Raw genomic sequence first — 25,336 nt, forward strand, 5'->3', positions numbered from 1 at the left:
TTAATGTAATTAGCTTCCCACTTCACATGATCATTTTGATGCTCATTTTTGATTATAGCTGTTTTTTGGCAAGGCAAAATATTATGTTCTTAAACTACATTTTTGTAGTTTCCTGCGATCATCTGAACAGAGAAACACTTTCGATTTTTAAACCGAGCTGGTGAAAAAGATGTTGCCATGGTCGCCCAACCATAAGTGGACTTTCAGTGATCCAATATGATGGTTGAGGGTTTGAAGATAAAGCACGAAAACATGACATCATGTGTCTTATTAGATGATAGACTGTGAGCTGTAAGATGTTTGTGTGGTGAAAACTGAATATTAGATTAGCAAGAAAAAGGAGCACAAAGAACCCAGAAGCTACAGCCAGCAGCTCCGATCCTTTTAATGTCTCATGTTCAGCTCCAAGAAGGCAAAAAAATATTAGACTCTCTTTTCTCTCCCTGCATTCCCTGCCGCTTTTCCTTTTTTCCATTTTATTTTCCTGTTTTACTGCAGGCAGTAAAAGTCGAAGCCAAAACCTGCTGGACACTTTTATATAGAGAACACTAAAACGGCAAACAAGGGCTGATCACGAACATGGGTGAAGGGAAGGGGAAGAAAAGGAAAAAAAGGAAAGGAAAAAATAGAGGAGGTAGCAGTGGACAATACACACATACACATGTATACATATACTGTGTATATATAGTATATTGGGAGAGAGCGTATGTCTATGTGGAACAGCTCAGACCCTTAGAGAAGCAACACAGTATTAATTAACTACTCGGCACATAAATCAGTGAAGTATACAGTTGGCATCCACCACTAATAAAGGGATTGGTGGAGCCCAGTTTGGAACCACAGGGTTATTTAATATCATGATAATATCACTGTTGTGAGGGTCCTCGAACACCACACTCTGCTGCAGCTAGTGTCTTAGAATAAATACTTATATGAGCGTTGATAAAGCCATTTAGCCTGCAGGCATCAGGTCCAGGGAAACACTGAAGTTTCCCTCTCTTAAGGACTGCACACATCTACAGAGATCATCAGGTGTATATGTGTCATATGTGATGTGCAGTGAAGTCATACCACAGGTCCTGCTGCTCAACAGTGAGACTCAACGTGAGCTCAAACAGGACAAGTGTAGCTGATAGGTAGATACACCTATGCTGTTCCAAAACCCAGCAGAGGACCCTGTGGGCTAATAAACAAACCATGCAATGCTTTCTAAAATAATGGCATGCATAGTTTTCATCAATTACCTTAATACAAAGTGCAGTAAATCAGCACCAGTTGATGCATTTGTGCACTTTTTTAAAAGGTACTTGGCAGGTAAGTTTTTCCAAAGCATCTTGGAGAACTTGCCACATTTCTTCTGTGGATTTAAGTCCTCTTCTGTCCGTTCATGTGATCCCAAACTGACTTCATGATGTTTGAGATCAGGGTCACCTCAGGTCACTGAGGATAGTCCTACAGACTCTGGATATATGGGTTTGGGTTCGTTGTTATGAGCAATTTTAATCAAGTTAATAGTGAAACACGTTTTTTAAGTATAGTAGACAACATGAAAAAAAAAACCCCAGCTAAAATCCTGTAGCTCTGGAAATAGCAACAGAGTGGCACATCTCTCCATCACTATCGCCTCTCTGAGCAAGTACCCACAGGTGTGGCAACCCCGTACTGTTTGTCCCTACCCGGATGCCATCAGAGAGCTGCCTCCCAACAACAACATTAACGCTCAACTGTCAGACACAACTTCTGCTTTCACTGCGATGCACTGATTTGAATACATTAAAAATGTACTAGGTCAGTGTTTCTGCCGCGACAGTTACACATAGTTATCCGGTTTCATTCAGACTCGCCGCTTCGCACGTCGCCGCGACTTTCTCCCGAGTCCAAACTGGCAGTTGGTAAGTTTAAGTTAGCCTTTAGCAGCGGTAGCACGGAGCTAGCCAACTTCAGTTTATTAGCTTAACCACCATATACAGTAGCGACAATACATGACCTCTGTACTTTATTTTAAGGGAGGTAAAAACGCTACTTGTAGAAATGCCTATAGCAAGAAAGTGTCGGTTGTTTCTGTTTTAACAAGCATGCCTGTCGTGTTAGCTAATCAGTCTGTGTGAACGTAAAAAGATTTAGTGATTAACTTAAGGGCTCTGTGTTTATGTGGTGTTTCCACAAGTACAGGAATAGATCAGTAATGTGTGGTATAGCTTTTCTTTTTTAACGTAATATCAGCACGTAACAGTTGTTAAACTCTCAGCTTTACTGGGTGACAGCAGTGCCTTTACGGATCATAAGAACCCAGCAGAAAAGATTAAATAAAACCACTCCCACTCCCAGTGGAACCATTAGAAACCACATCACCCCATGGGAGTTTGGTAATATGGCTGAAATCAATATCACTAGAGCGTGACAGTTCATTTTGTAACTTTAAAATAAGTTTGTCAAGACTGCAAGCCACAGAAAAAGCCAGAAGGTAAACCTTGAGTTAAGATTCTTTTGCTGAGTTAATATCATGATACTAACAAAAAATATTAACAAGAGTGTATTTCCAACATGGAGTTAAACTGAGGCATGAATCACATATAAAGTGATCCATTTGATGTTAAATGCAGTGACATCACAACGGGACACAAACTATGATTATTTATTGCAGCCTATTTATATTATCATGAAACAGAAATGTTACGACAATAGTATAGTGACTGAATATTGAATGAGATGCATTACCAGTGTCAACCAAGTTTCAGAGTACAGGCTTAACATTTGCAGAGAACTAAAATGAAGTGAAAGCAGACCTTTCCTGGATAGTTGAAGGTGAATATTGGATGCACCACATCTAATATAAAGTGCTTATTATGATTTTTTGACAACCAGGTATTATAACAAGCACCTGAGGCCAGATGAACCAAAGAGGCGTCAAAACAGGACAGAAGACTCACCTGTTGCTACCTGCAAACTGATATGTTGTTCAACGTGAACAGGACACAAACAGCTTTGAAGTAATGATAATAAAGATGCCTTCACTGTCCAGTGGAATGGAGAGTCTGAAGTGATGGAAAACAGAGAGGAAAGGTAAACACACACTTTTAAGCTGCTCTTGTTCTGTTTATATCTTTCCAGTAACCTGTTTACTCTGCAAATATTTTGAATCTGAAACCGGTGCCTCAATCTAACAGTCAGTTAAGGTTAGATTACTGTAAATGGCAACTTTTATACTGTTAGTACAGGTCAGAGTTCTTTAAATATGAACAGAGTTGTTAATTAATGTTTGTTAGTTTTATATGTTTATATTACAAATGGTCAGCCTCGGTCAGTGTCAGCCTTTACAAAATATATTTAAACAAATACTGAAATATTGGGAATTTAAACTCCAAGTAAAACAAATTCTCTGGATATATCATCTTTGCTAACTTGCTCCACTATAGATAGGCTAAGCTCCGTCGTGGGCTGTTGTTTTGACCTGCAGCAAAATGAGACCCACATCAGAAGAGGGTCTGGCCAGTGCTGCATCTCTGCATTGTAGTTCTGCAGTATATTTGTGTTCAGTTTGAACATTGTGTACACTATCGTTATTCAGGTATTTACAGGCCTCCTCCCTCAAAACATTTCTTCATGCCAGGGCCTGCACTTGCTCAACAACCAATTATCGGTTGATGGTTGAATGAAATGGAAATCAGACATTCAGACAACTTAAATGTGTGTCACTAAACCACAACTAATGAATGAGAACAAATCTCAATACTAGAAGTGACATGTGGTTTCTGAGCCCTCTTGCTGTGTTCAGAATTAGCTGGTTTGGATTTGGACAGAGTTTGTTCAGGCTGAGATCTAGTCTAGTTTAAGTTCAGGGTCCAATTCAGGCTCTAATCGTAATACATTTGTGTGTTGTACTGCAGCCCTGCCAATGAGCAGGCCGCCACACCTCCCGAGCGAGGACTTCTCCACATCTGGCAGTCAGCGGGCCCCAGTGACCAGTTCTGTCCAGAGAGAGTGCTGCTTTCCAGACCTGTTCTGCAGGCCACCCTGGGAGAACATCATGGGCTCCTGCTTACACAGGGTGAGTATGTGTGTGTCTGTGGTGAAGCAGGGCTGAGCAATAGTTAAATGCTATAACTTGAGGACTTGCATAATTGTATTGTAATTAAAAATTACCATATCTAGATGCTGTTGTGCATGGTGATATATACTTAACTTGTATTAATTATCATCATATTTTGCCTAAACTGCTCCATCCCTATCGGAAGGGATGTTTTTTCTTCTGTGCCTGTGCTACGTCAGTGTCAGTTTTGGCTGCCTTAGAAACATTTTAATGTTGTCTTCCAGGTGGTCAGGTGTATTCGTTCGGAGAGCTGTTGTGGAGGGATCTGAGCATCCCAGTGTCTGCTCCCGTGCTAGAGGTGTCTCTGCTGGGGAAGACAGTGGTCCGTGTGGCTGCCGGCGGCTTCCACTGTGGAGCGCTGAGTGAGCAGGGCAGCGTCTACATGTGGGGAGAGAACACTGCAGGACAGTGTGGGCTGACTGAGAAGGGCACAGTCACAAACATCACAGGTTGGTCAGCCTCACATTTCCTAATGCTGTATCCAGGTATTTTGATGTCCTATAGCTAAAGAATGCACATTGTTGTACTTGATTTTGCCAAAAACAGTGTTAATACGTACGAGCTATTTAAAAAAACATGAAAACAGGTTTCTCTAGTTTTGCTGTAAAAGTCCCTCCAGCAGTATTTAGACAGTGTATGTGTATGCCTCACATACACGTGCCCCATGTCAGTTTCAGAGCCGTGCCCGGTCAGTGTTGTGGACAGTGAGGTCGTTCCTCCAGCAGTGGTTCGGGTTGTGGATCTGGCCTGTGGACGGGAGCACAGTCTGGCTCTGTCTTCCCAGAATGAGCTGTGGGCCTGGGGCAGTGGCTGCCAGCTTGGCCTGGTCACAAACACGTTCCCTGTGTGGAGACCACAGAAGGTAAGTTTATGTAAGGTCAATGAATTTCAGCATTCATGATTTGATCAGATGTCAAAAAATCAACCCTATCGTGCACATTGAACTTTTTTTTTTTTATTTTATTTTATTGAGTTTGATCTGTATTTATACAGTTTGTTTGGCTGAGCATACATGCTGCCAACTTAAGATATTTAGTCGTCTGACCAAATGTGTACTGGTTGATGGTGAATTAATGTTTTGTACACCTGTGCATGTTCCATCTGTGGCCTAGGTGGAGCACTTGGCTGGCAGACATGTGATTCAGGTAGTTTCTCTTCCTTTTATCGTTACATTGCCACATTTAAATAACAAAAATACTATGATCTACCTCCAGAAATACCAGCTCTATTTATTTCCTGCAGGTTGCTTGTGGCGCCTACCACAGCCTAGCCCTGGTGCGCAGTTTACCTCCTCAGAACTACAGTACCCAGAACACCCCTGAGAAGAGGGAGCGGGGCCAGTCACCTCACTACACAGTGACAGAGAGGGAGGATACAGTTGATGATGCTCACTACTGTCCGCTGGGGGTGGAGCTGTCTGAAGTCTTGACAGGCGAGGTAAGTATATTCAAAAAAGAAGGAATCAAACAAATCTGGTCATGAATGAGTAAAACTCTTAAACCTTCCAGTCTTGTGATCTGTTACTATGGGATCTTTGATCTTTCAGCAGCTATAACACTACAACACCACATCATATCTGCAAGTATCTATTCCCTTTTAAGAGGTTCAGCTGTTCCAGCACTGGCTATTGCTCCTGTCTCGTTTGCATTCCCAGACCTCTCCCAGGAGAAGAGGCCCTAGACGAAGGCTCCAACGTGGGGGAAGGTCAGCTGGCAGCAGCCCTGGCTCTGGAGCTGGCTCATGCCCGTTTTCTGAGGAGGGCAGATCTACCACTAAACAGTACAGTATTATAACTTATGGGCCACTTGTTTATCCATTAATTTCTGCTTATTTGCATTTAATATTTCCTTTTCTTCTCTCTCTTTCCTTTCCCTCTATTACAAAACTTCAGGAAGAATCTCCCAGTTGGCGCCGATCTCGAGCCTGACGAGGAGACTAACCATCTAACTCAGGTGGATGGGAGCCCCAAGTCTCACCCACTGTCAGGCTGGAGAGCCAGCAAGAACTCTGCTTTCTCTGATGAGGTGGAGCTCCAGAATCTCCTCCAGAAACTCTCTGGTCACTCATTGGAAATGCAAAACACCTCTGGACCAGGGGATACTGACTCACTGAGCAGTCACACTTCAGGTTTGTTATGTGTCATTTCCTTTGTCTTTTGTTCATTTTCATTGCTTTGTTCTTAAAGCTCACATATTTTACTCTACTCTTTTTTTTTTAGTTTTGATATCCAACAAGATATGTTTGCAGTTTTGAGTACCAAAACCATCTCAGATTTAGTTTTATATCTCCTCTTCACGCTTCTCTCCAGAGCTTTAGTAAGAACAATGTTCATAAACAATTTCACAGTATTTATATATCACCTAGAGCTGCTTTATAATCAAAAAGCACTTGGAATCTCACTTTCTACAACTGTGGGACCATTTATTTATTTGTTCTTTCATTTATTTTTTCATTCATCTCTTTGTCCCTGTTTATGTTTAGAAATGTGTGAATTTGTTGATTCTTTCTCTCAAGTTTCGTTATTTGTCCAAAACTGTTTTTTGCTTCTTGTTTGCCATTGATTTTGTTCCATTGTGTTCATGCTCCTAAGTTTGCTTTTTTGGATTCCTCATTTATTCATTCTTTCATTTCATTGTTTATTTTTCACTTTGAGCTGTGTAACTTTCTCTTCCTCTGCCTCCATCTCTCTCTCCAGATGACAGCTGTGTTTCCTCAACTCCTTCCATGGATCTGTTCACTTCCAGTTATAAGGAAGAATCATCACTTAACAGTCAGACCACCAAGTACGACCAAGTTTCGTTGACACTGAAGCACAAGCATGAGAAAGTAGTGGAATTTTTAGCAATGCAGATACACACCCTGAATTTTGGTGCTTTATCTACATACCAAAAAGACTCTCCAACAGTGTTATTTTCAGCCTGATCTTCTCTCCTACAGTAACAGTGGAGTGTCTGGGCCATACTCCTCCTCCCCTGTGTGCTTGGAAGAGGTTCGACTTTGTCTGGAGACAGAGAAGAAGGCACTGCAGGGGCAGAAGAGCTCCAGTCTTACAAATATAAACCAGAAGGGGAACACGGCAGTAAACAGGAGACGTTCACTGCCTGGGACACCCACCCATGGTAGGAATGGCAGGGTGTGAACAACTTGACTACACTTTTGGGAAATGCGCTTATTTACTTTTCTGCCAAGAGTGAGATAAGAAAGTTGATACCCTGAGCTAAGTATGGAACCAGGAGACTGTAAGCTTAGTTTAGCATAAAGACTGGACGAAGTCCGCAAGGAAATATTCAAAGCATTTTACTCCCTGTGAAACTATAACTTAGCTTTTGCCTTTAAGTAACAATATGATAAAATACTGAAACTGGCATTAAAGGTGCTGATGGGAGTGTTGAACTTTAGACAGAGCCAAGCTAACTGTTTCAAAGACTGCCTCCAGTCTTTGTGCTAAGCTAACCGTCTCCTGGCTCTAGCTTCTAGAGTTATTAATATTCTCATCTAACTCTCAGCAAGAAGGCAAATAAACATATTTTCTAAAATATTTAACTGTTATTCCTGTGAGGGTGCAGCCTCTCAGCTGGAAGTCACAGCTACAACAAGAAGGAAATGGAAGAAATGGAAACAACAGCAAAAATAAATACTAAGAAACTGTGGAGGCTTTATGGATGCCATTTTTGCATAATTATGATTTTGTCTGGAGCGCTTCTCTTTGACATCAAGAAATTGGGTTACATAAAAATACAGAATGTGCCACCTCACACATTATCTGCTACAGGCAGCATCACTGAAATGCATTCCTCCTGCATTGCTAACAGGGAAGAAGAATATAAGTATTATCTTGAGCAGAAATACACAATGCCTTTCACTTTGATGACAATAGGCTCCTCCTGGATCTGTTATCAGCTCTTATCAACTGATAAAGAAGTCAAGATTACAGCATGCGCATGATCACGTGATAAAATTATTGTTGCTATCTGCAGATAACAGTATTTGCTTTCTTGAGATAACATGATAATTAACCCGTTATCAGAAGAAAATAAAAATGACTACACCTGAAGTTTAGTGATATAGTGACACACTAGACAGGGAGAAACACAGTTTGACCTTCAGGGAGCAGATGCAGCAGACTAACTTCTCATTTTTTGGTTTGCCAGAAGTTTCAGAATGAAAGTCTGTTCCAGTCAACACAGACCTGAAAACCATCCAGCCTGTAGACCTTTTTTCAATTTTAGTAGTCACTGATTATCGATAAACAATTTCTAACCTTTGTTTACCTGTGTGGCTGAACAAAGGTGTCAGTAACAACGTACAGTGGATCTCCTGCTTTCTTCTGTTGTTGTTGCTGTTTTCTGTTCTATACTCACTGACCTCACCTCAACTGCTTCCCTGTCTGTTTAGCTGATGACAACATTGTATTTTGAACTCTGTTGCAGTCTATAGAGAGATCACAACACTAAATACATTTACGTTGTACACGAAACAACACTGTTACCAGGATTTTACCATTTGATGATGTGTTTTTTCTTTCAGGGTCTCCACGGCGACGACGGCCTTGTGCCTGCAGACCGTCCTCTGCTGGTCGTACACAGGCTTCAGCACCAGAGGAGGCAGGAGACAGGTTGCCGTCTCTGGGGACAGAAGTGTGGAGCTGGGGCCGTGGGTCTGAGGGGCAACTAGGCCATGGAGATCAGCTTGCCAGGTCTGAATGCACAAACACACACTTAGAATAAAGGCTGTCTTGTGTAAATATGTTCTCAAACTCTGTTGTCATGTTAAGCATTTTCTCATTAAAAGACCCTGAATAAATTTACAGTGTTATTAAATTATGTTTTTCTATACCTAAACTCTCCTTATTTTATAATGAGCATCACAAATTATTAGTCTTTTGGTAACACACACATTTAAGAATGCTTTTACCTGATCCAAAAACGTCTCCAAACATAATGTAAGGACATAGAAATAGCATTTGTAAATGTCTCATAAACATTTTACCACATATCATTTGTATCATTATTATTATATCAAGTAGTAAGTAGTGAGATACTGTCATTTTGTGATAAAATACTGACATAAATGGCATGAAATGTACTTAATCCTGTATGTTTGTGTGTTCAGACTCCAGCCTCTGTGTATCAAGTCTTTGACAGGCGAGGAAGTGATCAAAGTTGCTGCAGGATCACACCATTCATTGGCCCTCAGCGCTCAGTGCCAGGTAAGACAAACACACACCACACATTTTCAAGGTCTTACATAGGAGAACACAAACACACTCACACTCACACACCCTAAAACTGTCCTTACGTGCTTCAGGTGTTTTCATGGGGCAGCAACATGTGCGGGCAGCTCGGACATGTCAACAGCCCTGTCACTATTCCTCAACAGGCGAAGGTACAGCAATCTGCAGTCATGCTCTCCATATATTCACTCAAATGCTTATTTCTACATCCAGTATTTACTGAAATTAGTTCAGTCATTCTTATTCTCAATCAAATCAAATCCTCATGGCGTATTATGGCCAACAGTTGAAAGGTGTCAGCAACACTGAAACATTTTCAACAACGTCCAAATATTAATACACACATACAAGCCAGTAAATGTCCCAATAACAGAGTATGTTTTGTCTCTGGCGGGCTGCCATAGCTGTCTGAGGGTCTACGGGTTTGGGACGTGTCGGCCGGTCAGAGCCACTCCCTCCTCTTGGCTGACGGAGACTGCATCCAGCCGATCCTCTTGTACTGCGGCCAGCATCAAGAGCCAATGTCGGCGCAGAGTGAGAGGTCACACCAGAATCAAAGGTCATACCAGAGGTCACCTAACAGGGCGGAGAGTTATACAGTCAGACCCACCCTGCTGCCGCTATGCATGGAGGTTTGTAGGTCAAAAATGCACAAAACTGTTTGAATGCTTATTTTTGTGGGGATAATTATATAGTACAGATCAAGGCCATAAACCATAGCATTTAATAGCCTGAGCTAATTTGCAATGCCTGTCCCTAGATAGGCTTTATACAAATACAAAAACTCAACAAGGATACAGTTAATTTACCATCTTTCAACAGGAGGGAATGAGTAAGATGATGGGTGTAACTGCATCACAGGGGTGTGTTTATTTTTATTCTACATTGGAAATAGTTCACTATGGTTAAGGTCCAAGCAGACGTGCTGAAAAAGAAATGTTATGTGTTGCACTGGCAGTACCATGAACATAACACAGTGGCAGTAATAATTTACAGTGGCCATGTTTAAATCAACTCATGGAAATGAACTGAACAAAGGGAGAAGTCAGAGAAAGTGTGGTTTTTATCAATGACAAAAACAAAGTAAGTCTCTGTAAACTCAGTGTGATCTTAACAAAAACATGATCACTGTTGATGTCAGTTTCCTCTGTGTGTGTGTATATAGATGGGTTACATTAGCAGTGTGTGCAGTGGTGGTCAGAGCTGTGCGGTGTTGGCTGACCAGAACGTCATGGGCTTCATCTCAGCTATCCACGAGCTGGCCTCCAGAGAGAGGCACTTCTACTGCTGGTTGAGCAGCGTCAGGAAGCTCCTCCTCACCCCGCTACGTAACAGAGGTGAGACTGTCTCCCTCTTAGTAATGCAAAGTGTCCACAGAATACAACAAATTATCTGTAAACTGATACATGCATGATTTGTATGTGTGCTATCCTCCACAGAGGGCGTGTGCCCATTGTTAGGTGAGCCGTGCACTCATCTCTTCTTCTCTCTCTGCGAGAGTTTTGTTCATCTGAGCACCTTGATCGGTCGACACTCCACGTGCCTCAGCTACTTCCTGCATGATGTGCAGAGCCGTGATGTCACTTCCCTTCCACTGCTGACGCACACTGAGCACTTCCTGGACATTTATAAAGAGTAAGAGTCGCCCTTTTTTATCAGCATAAAAAATCCACACTGTACTTTTCTTCCAGAACATGGCAGTAATTCTATTTTTGTTTTATTTTTTTCAATTTCCTGCTCTACTTTTTCACACAGGTTTTTTCTTCTGTTTTCAGTCTGTTCTTGCTCTTTTATTATGTTTCTTTAACTGCACATTTTTGTTTAAATACAAACCTTGGGTTATTTAAGTCACACAGCAGGTAAACTGAACAAGTTTTTAGTTTCAGGGAAAATCTTGTTAGATGAGCATAAGACACAAATCTGCAATGTGGCTGCCAGAGCAAATAAAGCTGAAGCTTGACTATCTCCTGTCAAGTTTCTCTTGAGAGTAGATAGTGCAAGGAGTGAATGATGAAAAATACTTTCAACATGTCAACAAAAGTAAGAATACCTCAGATGTGAGCTAGAGGTTATGAGTTGTTCATTTGACATTCTTCTGCTTTATCTAGTATGTGAATTAAAATGAAATTCGCTGATCTGATAAACTCTTTCTGTTTGTCTCTGTCCAGATATTTCTCTGCATTAGGTCACTTCCAGGTGATGGGTGGATTCCAGTCACTCCATAAACTCTCACTGTAAGTTTCTTTAGTCTGTCTTTATGTTTTACTTGTAATAAAGTAAATGGATTAGCCACCATTAAGTGAAAACAAACACATATTCAGTAGAAGAAAATACTGAAGATAATGAAATCCTGAAAGTATCCTCTCTCTCTTTGCCTCTCTCTGTTTCTGTCCAGTGAGTGTTTAGGCTCTCAGCAGACCACGCTCGCTCAGCTGTGTGTTTCAGATCAGTCTGGCAGTGGTGAACTTGACCTGGTTTCACTGTTGTACTGGCCTCTGCAGCAGCTCCACCACTACAGCCGAATCCTGCTAAAACTGGCAGCCTGCTATGATGTGGTGAGGATGAAACTCTGTGAGAGCGGAGAGTGCTTCTTCTTTTTTTTTCTTTTTTTTACCCTTTTTCACTCAAACATTCTTTTGATCTTCCTTTTTATCCCCTCTCTTTCACTTTCTACTTTTTCTGTCCTTCTGTATTTCCCACGATTGAGTAACTTTTTTATATTGTAATTTATTACGTTAACTGTATTAGCTATAAGGATTCTGCACTGCCACTCCTGTATGTTCAAATATACAGAAAAAAAATTTAACTGTCCATTTCTCTCCTCCAGTTAACTATAGAGTATCAGTCCCTCCATCAGGGCTGTATTCAGTTTGAGTCCCTGTCTTTGTCCCTGTTGAGGAGGAAGAAGGAGGCTGAGACCACATTCCTCTTCTGGAAGACTCACTGTGGAAAACATACCGTGAGCATGACTCTGTTTTTTGTTATTATAACCTGCAATATCTCCCCTTCTCTGTACTGTTCTGATGAGAAAACCTTCAGAGATGTTACATTCCCAAGATATGATACACATAAGACTGCATACTCTTCTCTGAGGTGTTAAACCACACCAGCAGCTGTGCTTGTGACTCAGGGATGATGAAGTTTCTGTTCACAGGGAAAAGTTTGATTTACAACACATGGCTCTGTATCATAAAAACCACGTATTGCAAAATGTTTTTGTGAAACACAAGAGAAAGGTCATCAAGATGTGAAAATGCAAATCAATCAAGAAGCTAATCACTTTGACTATTAAATTAAAAATATGCAAGTGTTGTTATCAATGACTAGTTTTCTGAAGTAGAAAACAGTTCGCACTTTGTTCCACAGGAGGTGCTGCGTCTCCCGCAGCGTCGTGTAGTTTGTGAAAGCAGCAACAGATCTCTGACCCTGCAGAACGCCGGGCGGTTCTCCAACCATTGGTTCATACTGTTCAACGATGCACTGGTGCACACACAGGTACACAACACATGCAAACACAGAAAATCTATCCAGAAAATTACATACACATTACATTACATTATTGTTTTTCTCTTCTAATTGTAGGTAGTTTAAGTCCATGCTGGACAGCATAAGTTCTCTATGGACTGTAGTTACAGTTCACTAACAATGCCTACATCAGGGAGCAATGCCCCCATCTGTCCAACATTTATTGATATTAAGGATCTTACAGTGAACAACAACAACAACCTTTGCTTAAACATCAGAGAAAATCCACAGGATCTTTGTCGGCCTTGCTCAGATCAGACAAAACTTCCACAGGGTCTGTGTGTTTGTCTTCCTGGTGCTTCTGGACATCTACCACATAAAGTTTAAATGTGTACATTGTGTCTTTCATTCACTCAGGGTGCCATTCCCTCTCAGAGCTTTGTAAGTATTTCTGACACCAGTTTACCCAACTTCACCTCCAACCAACCAGTTTAACCACCCTGAGCTTTGTGCTGCAGCAGCATAGGTGGGCTGGCCTCTGTTCAGTGCTCACACCTCTTGAGAGGTTCATGTGGTATTAGAAAGTAAATGAATATTAACACAGATCATTGTGTAATGTTAAAGGGGCTGTCCGCCCAAACCTTTGCCCATTGAAACAGCTACAGTTTTGATCTACAGGTACTAGTTATACCCTCAGACACCAGATTATTTGATACATCAAACCAAAACTAATGCAGTCTGTTTCTAATATTTTGTCCACTGCATTTATATCAGTGGGGGTGAACTAACTGAATAAACACTGGGCATTGTAACCGTTAGCATTGCAGATCTTCTGTGTTAAAATGTATTTATTTTATGCATGTCATTTTGATGGCTAATTCTTTCCAAACTGAACTGTAGCTCCCGCTAAACAGGCTGCTCTGCGTGTGTGTGTGTTTGTGTGTTTGGGTTTGCAACAGTAGCATTGGTCAGTTAATGGTGAAAATAGACGTGGTCATGGTCCTGATAGCTCATACCTCATAAAGATGCTGGTGAAGGGATGCGACTCACTGCTGCGTTCTAGCTTTGTGCCAGATGACAACTTCTTCATTCTTGGAGGAAAACATATTTACTGTTACCTCGTCCTGTTTGTCTCTTCCCCTTCACTCAGTGTTCGAACTCTAAACCCTGACTAAGGTTTAATAGTTTGCCTGCCTTTCTGCTCGGTGTGGGGTGGTGTGTTAATAGACAGCAGATAGTGGTGAAACATAGTAAAGCTAAATAAAGCTTAATCAATAAAATAAAAGTAAACTGAAAGGAGTATATTAGACGTTTTGAATGTTTTGTTATCTATAAATCATATATACTTTGTGTTATTGCTAATCATTCATAAACGTACACTGTAACTTTTTTGGTTTTCAACCTTCATGACAGTCTTGCTTATGATTAGGTTAAATAATAGGAAATAATAGTAAAAACATTTGTTTGGTTTAGTTTTGTCTAGTCTGTTCTGTAAAGCAAAAGTGGTGTTGAAACATTAATGAAATATCATGAAGGCCAAAACTGCATGGACATAACTGACAAATACTGTATGTGGTTTTTGTTTAGAATCAGGAAGTGGTGCATAGTGACAGCTCATTCATCTCAAGATTCCTCACATCCACATTTAGTAAAACTGAGAGTACATACACTGTGTTTTGTGCAACTTCTACATCAAAAAACTACAGTTAGACACACTCTTACACACATAATCTCTGGAGACAGTAGTTTTGTGTGATCTTAGCCAATGTGAGAATGATTAAGACTCATATATGCAGAAAGATGGTAATAAAATGCTTTAACCAGTGCTCTCCCTCTGTCTGTACCCCTCTCCAGTTCTCCTCACATCATGTCTATCCTCTGACCTGTCTGTGGGTGAAACCAGTCACTGAAGACAGCAGTGGACTGTGAGTTTGTTGTTTTGCTTTTAGCTTTTAATGTTGTTTGCCATATACAGAGTATACAGTTAAACGTATATAACATTTCATATGGTCCAGCAAAGAACAGCAGCAAACATGCATTCAACAAATCCGGTGCATCCATTTGATGTACTATAAAGTACAAACAATCTGCAAACACAGTACAACCATACTGCATACTCACTGGACAATTATAAATTATATACCACACACATTCATGTAAACAGAGAAGATTGCAAAGTGCAGGGCAGTGGGTTGTGCAAAATAATGTGTAATGACCTTAATGATCAGTTACAGCACCAACATTGTGTGTATCAAAGTGTCCTTGATGACCATGTTACAATATTTCCAGATTTTAAAAAAATATTTTTTCTCATCTTGGAAAACTCTTTGTTTAGCATATATGTTAATACAGATCATGTTAATCATTGTCTGTCCTGTGTGTCTTCAGCTATGCCATCAAAATTACATGTCCAGAGGAGAGTTTCACCTTGGTGGCTTCAACACCACAGGAGAAGGTACATTTATAGTTTATACACTTTTTATGCACACACTTATGGGAGCTTGGTTTTCACTCAAAGTGTTTTACATTTTCTCTTTCTCTGTCTGTAGAATAAGTGGCTACGATCTCTGAACCAGGCGGTGGATCAGGTGTTGGGTGGCGGAGGTCAGGGGTCATCACCGGGGATGACGGCGATGTCTCGTACCGCCTCCTACACGTTCACTGGAGAGGGACGGTTTAAAGATGCCCAGTACACGGGGGGCTGGCTGGCAGGGCGAGTTCATGGCAGGTTAGAAAGACTGTGTGTGTGTGCCTCTTTCATCTCCAACTCTGCAGCTCAACTGTGCACTGAATAATGTTTGCTTATGGGTGTGTTCGTTGTTCATTCCGGACTTTCTTAGACTGAAGGCTTAAGTTCACTCTACCTGGTTGTAGCTAATTAAAAAACCACAGAGTGCAAATAGTAAATTCTAATTGCTTTTACAGAGGAACCATGAAGTGGCCAGACGGACGGACGTACACTGGAAACTTTAAGAACGGCCTGGAGGATGGGTCAGTATGTTTGTTAGTATGTTATTAATTTACAATGTGAATCAAATAATGAGAAGTTAAAATATTAATGATTCAGGAACAGAAAATAACGTTGGTATCCAGCCTAAATCTGCCATTCCTCCGCAGACTCACCGAAACCAAATGCAGATTTTTGCCATTTACAACAGTGTGATTAACCAAAGCTTAAACTGTTGTTGCAACATCCTGCATCATTGTTATATTTATTTCCAGCTATGGGGAGTGTATAATACCCAACAAAGTGCTGAATAAACCAGACACCTACCAGGGACACTGGAAAGATGGCAAGATCCATGGTTTTGGCAAGTACAAGTCAGTACACTGCTTTCTATTGACTTTTTAATACGGTAGAGTAGCACTGAACATACAGTAACATTACTCATACCCAAGTCACAGAGGTCATGTCTTTATCAGTTAAGTCATAGCTGAATCATTGATGTTACATCTGGTGTTAAGCAGCAACACTTGACACCAAGTCCCTGATGTAAAGGACAGTATTCAGTCTTGAGTCATCAGCTCTGTCTCTGTTTTGAATGAGTGGCCTGTGTGGAGACTGAGCCCAGCACCTTGGCAGTCTCAGTGCATTTCTCTACACATGAACATATAGAGGGCTGTTCCCTGTGTGTGGTTGTGTTCATGCCCCTGTGCACTCTGCCCAGGTATGCCAGCGGTGAGGTGTACGAGGGCTGTTTCTGTGATGGGCAGCGGCACGGTTATGGCATGCTGAGCTCTGGTAAACAGGCCAGGACTTCTTCCAGCGTTTTCATTGGTCAGTGGGTCCAGGACAGGAAGACAGGATATGGAGTCTACGATGACATTACCAAGTATGATTAATTTCTCTTCTTCAAACACGAGAAAACTTCCTATTTAGCATTTAAAAGTTGGAAGGAAGTTTCATTTTAGGCTGAATTATATTCTTGTTTTCCTGTAATGAAATTGGACAATGTTATTCTTGAGTGTCCTAAAGGAAAAAAAATTACTTGACAATTTTAGAACATCTGCCCTTGAAAAATGTACTTGTTGACATATGAATAATTAGCAGAGTTTGTTTTTTTTATTTGTCCAAAGTTTTTCAGTGGAATCTTCCTTAAAATAATTTCTTCAAACGTGCAGTTTCCCAAATTGTTTGTTATTCTGACTGTACTAAAAAAATGTGCAGTGGATGAATTTAAATTTCATTTGCAAAAGACAAACTGCTGGCATTAGTCCCTGCTCTCGTTTGTTTCTACCAGAGGTGAGAAGTATATGGGACTGTGGCTGGACGACCAGAGAAACGGCAGCGCTGTGGTCGTCACCCAGTACGGTGTGTACTATGAAGGGACCTTCAAGGAGAACAAGATGAGTGTAGGTTTACCCTTAAGTATGTATACACGTAATACTCACATATGCATGATTGGATCCAACTTCTGAGGAGGTACAGACATTAATGTTAAAAGATATCAGAGAATATTTTCTTTACATTTTTCTTTTTCTAGGTGTGCCTGCTGAGACAGAGAGTTGTTACTGCAGCCACTTTCATTGCTCCCATAAATTAACTTCTGTATAACTGGTCTCAAATAAGCAACTTCAGGGCATAGACTTTACTACATTTTTACTAAACAAATATAAATAAAAACACGAAGATTAGATTGAAAATTGAGTTGCATTTGTATATGTAACGTGCATTTGTAATATGACTGTATAATGTTTGATGCCGTGTGTTTTTTCTATCAGGGTCCAGGGCTGCTGGTGTCAGATGACGACACAGCTTTCCATGGGGAGTTTTCTGATGACTGGACTGTCAACGGGAAGGTAGAAAAAAACCTGTCTCCTTTTATCTCTGCAAGACTGTATAATTTCACACACACTGACTCCTCCTCCTCTTCCTCCTCCTTCCTCTTCTTCTTCAGGGTGTTTTGTCCCTGGCCAACGGTGATTGTTTAGAGGGTCTGTTCAGTGGAGAGTGGAGCACAGGGCTGAAAGTGGTTGGGACGTACACCAAACCAGCTATTGATGAACCTGACAACAAAGAGAGAAGCAGTCTGTTGTGAGTCTTACTTTCTGTTATTTGGGATTCACTTCTATTGAGCAGCTAGAGCAGCTATCATCTAGAATTTTATGTTCTTCTCTGTATTTTAAAAATATTTTTTAAAAATGTGTGTGTGTACAGCAGGTTGGGTCAGCATGTGGTGCCTGCAGGTCAGAGGTGGGCCTGCGTGTTTAATGAATGTTGGAGTCGACTGGGCTGTGAAGCAGCTGGGAGGGGAGAGAGGATCGCAGCCTGGGAGAACATCGCTGTGACTATAACAACCGCACGACGACACAGGTAGACACAGCAACACACACACAGAAACAATACTGTATGTTTTCTAAGTGCGGTGTTCTATATTAAAATAAGTGTGTCTCTGTGTGTGTTTCTTTGTCTGTAGCCCAGACCTCAGTAGGTCTCAGACCAAAGTCCTGGAGTGTTTGGAGTTTATTCCTCAGCATGGAGAACCTGTCACCACTGCAAACTACGACAACATACGAAGATATCTCACCAAGGTACAAATGAATTTTCTGTGCCTCTGTCACTGTAATGATCTGACTGAGAGCTCACAATAAAGAACAGTAAATATCAGTAGAGTATCCAGTAGAATAGGTCACAACAGCCTGTGTTTCAGGAAGAAATAGGGTTGGGCGATGTGGTGATGCACTGTTTGCTGTTAAACAAGAGCAGTTTGTCAACCTTCAGAACATTAACCATATTGTTTACCAGGTGTTTGTTACAGTAAAGTGATTGTGAAGTGATTTGCTGATAACTCTTATTCATGTCTGGTTGTTTTATCTAGAAAATCACTCAATCATAGCACATATGTTTACAATTATAATCTGTTGAACCAAAGAGCATTAGAGGGAGTTGTATGTCACCTGAAAGCCTATTACACTCATGGTATCTATAACCCAATCACATCACCTTGGAAAGAAATCACTTTGTAAAAGTGTCTGATCTTTCCTGACATTTCCAGAGCAGCGATTTTAGTATAGTTTTGGATCTTCAGAAGGACCCAAATGTTTCTTGTCTTTTGTTTCCTTGTTTATATGATCCTTTTTTTCTTTTCTAACTCTTTAAATTGAGCTGATTGTGTGTACAACATGTCATAGGGACACAGCGTTGCTTAAGAATGAGAGGAATGAGAGGAATAACCCTAACCTTTCACATTATTATAGTTATTATAGTAATTATTATGTTGTTAATGTAACATCAGAATGCCCTGCAGCTGCTGCACAGTGAAAACCTTCCAGTGATGAGACCTGATTATTGCTGTTAGCTGCAGGATGTGTTGATTTATAGTCACTGGGAACAGGTTACCTTTGTTAGAAAAGTTGGCATCACACGCTGACTTGTATTGACCCACTGATGTTAAGTATTTATGTCTCTGTGGATTTACATCAGGCATGTGAGACTCCCCTCCACCCTCTGGGCTGGCTGGTGGAGACGTTGGTGACAGTCTACAGGATGACGTACGTCGGTGTGGGATCCAACCGCAGGCTGCTCAGGCAGGCTGTCCAGGAGGTCCAGGCTTACCTCACACATTACTACAGCATCGTCAGGTAGATTCAGCTCCTGTCTTTCTTGCTTTCAGCAGGGTATCTGAACATAAAGCCAAGAGAAACTCACCTGGTTCGGGTGTGAAAAAACAGCTGTAGTCTTCTCGCTGGCTCGAGCTATTTCATGTTTGCTAAAGGAGGTTGGTGGAAACAACTCACTGCACTTGTCATGAACTGGCTCAAGGTTCAGACGAAAAGGAGGAGGAGAAGAACACACCTTTAAGAACAGTTAGGAGCCTACACAGCTGTGTGCTGCTGTTTGCCCTCAGAGTTGGTATTGATATTATCAGTATATCATGCTGACACTGATATTTTAGTCTACAACTAATGAGTTACAAGCAGAAAACACAAGTACAGCACGTTGTCATGATAGAGAAACCAGAGGCATCAAAGAACAAGAAGGACATTTTAAATAAAGTATAAAAGAATATAAAATCTTAGATATGTACAGCCCAGAATTAAAAACTACACTAAGTACCACACATTTTTGCTTGCAGATTTCTGTTTCCGGGGTTACCAGATGATGGTGGCATTATCCCAGACCCTCCCACCTCTCCATCCAAAAGCAGACACAACTCTAACACAACAGAACAAGGGTGAGTGTCAACACACACACACACACACACACAAGAATAGACCTGAAGGTAGTCATGGTTATCTGAGCAGATACAGTGGTTAGCTGCTTGCTAGTCAGCTCATCTGTCTCTGTGATGCTGAAAGAGACAAGTTGTATATTAAATCTTCATCTCTCTCTCTCTCTCTCCTCTTCCTCCACTTTTGTGCTCCAGTGTTGTAGTGGTGAGCTGTTCCTCACTGCTTCTCCCTCTGCTGCTCCCTCGACTCTACCCTCCTCTCTTCACGCTGTACTGCCTGCAGGAGGAGCAGGAGGAGGCCCAGTACTGGGAGCGCATCCTCCGACTCAACAAACAGCCCGACCAGGCGCTGCTCAGCTTCCTGGGAGTGCAGGAGTGAGTTTATACAGACACACACACAGAGAAGTGATCTGTTCTGGTTATTGGATAACTTTAATCTCAGATACACAAGTTTCCTTCCACTGAAACTTTATATTTTATTGAGTTTTTCAGAATACCTTAATGCAAAAATTAGTTTTTAATTGTTTGTTGTAGCCGTCATAATTTCTTTTCCTCTTGTAGGAAGTTCTGGCCAGTGTGGATGTCAATATTAGGAGAGAAAAAGCAGGTCAGATACTGTTTTCTCCTCATGTATCTTTTCTCATTTTCTGCACTCATGTTCAGTCATTTCCATCCACCAGCTTTCAGTCCATCTGTCCATTACTTTAACACATGAAGATATGCTGTATTTGTTTACAGTTGCATATGCTGTAATGTCATCTTTAACACTTTTTCTCTGCCTCTGTCTCAGATTGTGTCCAGCAGTAAAGATGCCTGCTTTGTTTCTGCTGTGGAGACACTCCAACAAATTAGGTTGCTGCCATGTGAATTGACAACATGATAAGACCTCATATTAAATGACTGACTTGATATAACATGACTGGATTATTCTAACACTAATCATGCAACACAATTAAAAACATTCATATGTAGAATAATGAGTTAAACATTAACATATTTGTCCTCCTGTACATGCAGCACCACCTTCACCCCATCAGATAAACTCCTGGTCATCCAGAAAACATTTGAGGAGTTGACACAGGAAGTAAAACCTATGCTGGATAGTGATTTCCTTTGGTGCATGGATGACCTGCTCCCTCTCTTCCTCTATGTGGTTCTCAGAGCCAGGTGAGTTATCTGCACACTCAAACACACACATACTTTGTTAGCAGATGTAAAAGCTGAGAAGCTTTGGTGTCATGACACATATTTGAGTAGAGGCTGCAGACTGTTTAACTGCTCTGCTCTCCAGGATCAGGAACCTGGGAGCTGAGGTCAGTCTGATAGAAGATCTGATGGATCCCAACGTTCAGTACGGAGAGATGGGACTCATGTTCACAACACTGAAGGTGGGAACCGCCACCCCAACACACACACACACACACACAGTGTGTTTGAAAATAAATCACACTTGAAGCAATTCATTAATTTATTCACTTTATCATCTCACCAGTAAATTCTATTGGTATTGTTTGCTTTACATAAACTTAATATTATAATAAACATAATTCCTGAATTCACACTCCACATCACCTGGTTGTCTACTGCTGTGTCTTTTGGTGCAGATTCAAATTCAGAAGTGTGAAATTTTGGACACTGTGCAGGAGGACATGCCGTGCTTTCTAGTTATTTCTATTTATTACTAATCACTAGTTGTTTCACTAAGTTCACTCATTACTCCAGTTTGCTTTGTTATTCCTGTATCTGTTCATGTACTTAATAATTCACTTGTTTATTCATCTTTTTTAAATGATAGGTCTGTTCATTTCAGTACCTTTAAACATGTCCACATCTCTCTGCCATAGGCCTGCTATATCCAGACCCAGCATGAGTCGACTATGTAGGAGTGAATGGGAGGATACCCTGCGGTCGACAGGACATGGAGACTGCAGAGGTGGCACATTGCTGCGCACACAGGAGCTGCCAGAACAAACCAGCCACTCAAACCAGCAGTATTCCTCTGGTGGAAGCTGTACTGAGGCTGCACAGAGAGGCAGGGGAGAGTTGTAACACCTTCACCTTCTGTCCACAAACAGGAAATTATGTCTGACGCCTCGTTCACTGTTGATCCTTTTGGTATGTTACAGCACTCCAGAGTTCTTTTTCTTCTACTGAAGTCAGTGTTCATTCAAAGACAGAATTCAGTAGCATGTCGCCATCTTGTGGACATGTTAGACAACTGCATTATCATCTTCATAACATGGTAACATTTTGCTGCTGTAGATTTCAGTAACACTTTCTAATACATCAGCTCAGTTTCCATTTTTGGAAGTATTTCATGAAAAACTTTGCAAAGACAAAGGTAACAACAGTGCAGTTTACTTCTCAATACTATGTACAGTATTCAAATATTTTCCTAAAAGGTAATTCATTAGGATAAACAGTAAAGTGTTGTACTGTATATTTTTCCTTTTTCATCTACTTTTTACAAGAACTTTCTAACACTCCAGGCAAAGGTAACTAACCTCTTGGGTCTGAAACATGGTCACAGTTTAAAGGGAAAATCACAGGCTAATAAGTAAAATTTGAATATGTTTCTAATGGGTCAGTAGTAGCAATTAACAGTGCATTTATCACAGTAATACACTGTTGATGTGTCCAAATTTAATGAAGCCCACCTGTAGGTAACGATTATAACTGTGTACAGTAGTTAACTCAATGTGGTAACTTCTGTTTTCTTAAAAATGAGCAGTTGAGATTGCTGGTTGTCAAGACAGACTGACAGAAGCTCGCTATACTGTTGGTTGGTGTTTTGTAAAACCAAAACTGAAAATATTTTCTTGCACTTCACTACGTTTTCAGCACTCATAGCATTTTACATAGTGACGTGAGCGCTGTGTTTTCATTAGTTTGTACTGATCTCAGAGTGACAAACTCGCCTCCTGAGCTGCAGCAGCTGAAGAGCAGACTGGATGAGAAGTTTGACTTTTCCAACAAGATGAACTTTACAAAGTTGCTGAGTTATATTCTCTGTGTGAAAACAGAGACAAAACTGCTTCAGGCACTTTATGTCTCAGTCGTTGTTTAATAGGTCAAACCAAAATCACCAGTTCAGAAAACTGTAGGTAATAGAAAGGGAAAAATGCTATTTATCTTGTAACAGTATGTTCCTGCAAAACATATATGCAATTAACTTACTTTGCTCATAACATCCCCTTCTCACTCCTCAAAGTGTTGTTATTCGTTGTTGTGTTATATCTTTTAAACGCAGGAGACGTCAAAACATCACACTAAACAGACTTCCAGTTTTCTGACCGTTTATTTATTACGTATTTATTAAGACCTCTACCCTCCTGTAATACAAATCCAACCTGTGTGTGCACCGGCATGTTAAAACACAAACCCTGAAGCTTTTTGTCTCAGGTCTGGTCCTCTGATATTCATAACTAATATCCAGTTAGCTCATCATCGGATGGTAACACGTCGCTACTCTGGGAAATGATTTGTGCTTGACTTAATTTGATGAGTTAACACAGTGTAGCCACGTGTAAAAGAAATGTTTCCTCCTCTAATGGTATTTCATTTAGTGTTTTGTGTATATGTGTGTGTGTGTGTGAGGGAGAGAGAGAGAGAGAGAGAGAGAGAGAGAGAGAGAATGAACATATTATGAACAAATCTGACAGATAACAGTTTTAATGTTGCAGTTTCCAGGAAAGTGTTAGTTTCTGTATAAAAGGAAAGTATATAGATGTATATATAGATTATCTCCATCTGTGAGGTTATATTTTGTTCTGTTTGTACAGAGGACTTATAAAAAAAACTTTCTGATATATTTCAATGAAATGTGGTGGAAGGTTAGTCCCTAAAAGAGTTGACTATTTGATGTGTATCCACTCATTTTTAAAGGAATATTTTTGCATTATGAGAGACTATTATAAAAATCAACCACTGCACTCACATAAAGGAAAGAATATGCCACATGATTGTCTATCACTGTGTTTTAATGCAGAGCCAGACTGAATTTGTTCTATGTTTTATAGCTAATTAACAAGCCTGCAAAAGAAAATTCCAACATCAAATGCATTGATCCTCTGAATCCATCTGTATGTGTTATAAAGGCCTGTTGGGACATCAAAATAATCTTCTATTTTTAATTCAAAAACAAAAACATTTTTAAGTCCCAGAATCGATACAACCCTAACCAGTAGAGTTGTGATGTGTGTTAGCACATCTAAACCTCCAAATCAGTGATAATTTAATTATGTTAATTTATTTATTTATCATTAAAATGTAAATGAAATTATTAATGAGAAATATATCAAAGAACATTATATTCTAAATTTTCCAAGACCACCTCTGCGTAATGAGGCCTGCTCTCCCCACAGAGTCACAGTCATATTACATATTGTTTGATATCTAGACTCATAAAATGACATTAACTACATTTACAGCACTGCCATCATGTTACTGACTTGATTAACTGAGCTTGTTGTGTTGATGTCAGGAATAAAACAGACTGTAAAACACTCAGGATGAACTTCAGAATGCAACAAACAACAACTTGCCAAAATGACAGAAAAGCAGCTGTTGGATTCTTTTCTCTAATTTCTAGCATTTCAGCTGTCACCGAATTGTGTTTGTACTGTATTTATTCTCACTCATGTTTTTGCAGAATGTGTTGGGACAGTGCATTGAATGTTTTTTGTTCTTCTTGCTATTAAAACCACTGCCATGTAGTATAATACAGATGTAACATCAAAGCATTTGGCCTCCAGTAATACCAGGTTAAAGGACAAGATAAATGTTTTTCATGTCCTAGCTCAAAACTACAAATTGCCTGCAGTTTTCAGGATTGCCAGTTATTTTCTATTAAATACATCATGCAAAGTAGATTTATTTCCTTTATTATTAATCACATTATTGTTTTATATGAAAATGCAGTTTGAGGAGGGAATCCCTCTTGGTATATTGTTACTGAAATGAAGTAAAACCAATTAAAAAAAACAGTTTTGATTTCTTAAATGGTCAGGTCCATGTAGTTTGTAACTAAAAGACTAAAACATGTTATAATCCTTTGTAAAAACCTGAATTTCAATGGAGGTTTCAGGCTAAGCAAATTAAATTAAACTGTTTAGTCAGCCAGTTGCAGACTAAACAGATTGAATTTATGACTTGAGTTTATAATTTTTCTAACTAAATCTATTTTTGTAACTTCATGCATTTGTGTGAAGTGGTGATCAGGGGAACTGATTGTAGAATGTCAATTAGTTTTGAAAAAAATAGCAACTTAATAAATGTGCTTATAATGGATCAATAAATTTGATTTTAATTCTGAAAAATCTCTCCCGGTGAAAATTATTTCTTTATTACTTGGATTCATGACTAGACTGCAATAGA

The 25,336-nt window shown here is 40.2% G+C and overlaps 1 protein-coding gene across 3 annotated transcripts; it reads left to right on the top strand.

Moving 5' to 3' along the window:
• Positions 1–1,676: 1,676 nt before the first annotated feature.
• Positions 1,677–25,278, top strand: LOC108886906 (alsin). 3 transcript variants are annotated; one of them, XM_018682027.1, is made up of 41 exons: positions 1,677–1,892; positions 2,866–3,063; positions 3,888–4,048; positions 4,315–4,539; positions 4,762–4,952; positions 5,203–5,235; positions 5,333–5,527; positions 5,745–5,869; positions 5,982–6,217; positions 6,786–6,873; positions 7,028–7,209; positions 8,618–8,786; positions 9,203–9,299; positions 9,398–9,475; positions 9,728–9,955; positions 10,489–10,660; positions 10,763–10,958; positions 11,492–11,557; positions 11,719–11,878; positions 12,151–12,282; positions 12,690–12,818; positions 13,206–13,229; positions 14,643–14,713; positions 15,177–15,243; positions 15,338–15,516; positions 15,714–15,779; positions 16,011–16,109; positions 16,457–16,621; positions 17,030–17,141; positions 17,511–17,588; positions 17,687–17,823; positions 17,947–18,102; positions 18,206–18,320; positions 19,213–19,370; positions 19,865–19,963; positions 20,156–20,335; positions 20,522–20,567; positions 20,751–20,812; positions 20,978–21,127; positions 21,252–21,348; positions 21,805–25,278. In XM_018682027.1, exons 2-41 carry the CDS (start codon positions 3,044–3,046, stop codon positions 21,841–21,843), a joined length of 4,983 nt encoding a protein of 1,660 aa, XP_018537543.1. In that variant the 5' UTR covers positions 1,677–1,892; positions 2,866–3,043; the 3' UTR covers positions 21,844–25,278. The 3 variants fall into 3 exon arrangements, with proteins under 3 accessions (XP_018537543.1, XP_018537544.1, XP_018537545.1); XM_018682028.1 differs by having other exon boundaries at positions 17,950–18,102; XM_018682029.1 differs by lacking the exon at positions 13,206–13,229.
• Positions 25,279–25,336: the final 58 nt, after the last annotated feature.

Source organism: Lates calcarifer, linkage group LG1 (genome assembly GCF_001640805.2).
Source record: "Lates calcarifer isolate ASB-BC8 linkage group LG1, TLL_Latcal_v3, whole genome shotgun sequence".
Classification (NCBI taxonomy): Eukaryota; Metazoa; Chordata; class Actinopteri; family Centropomidae; genus Lates; species Lates calcarifer.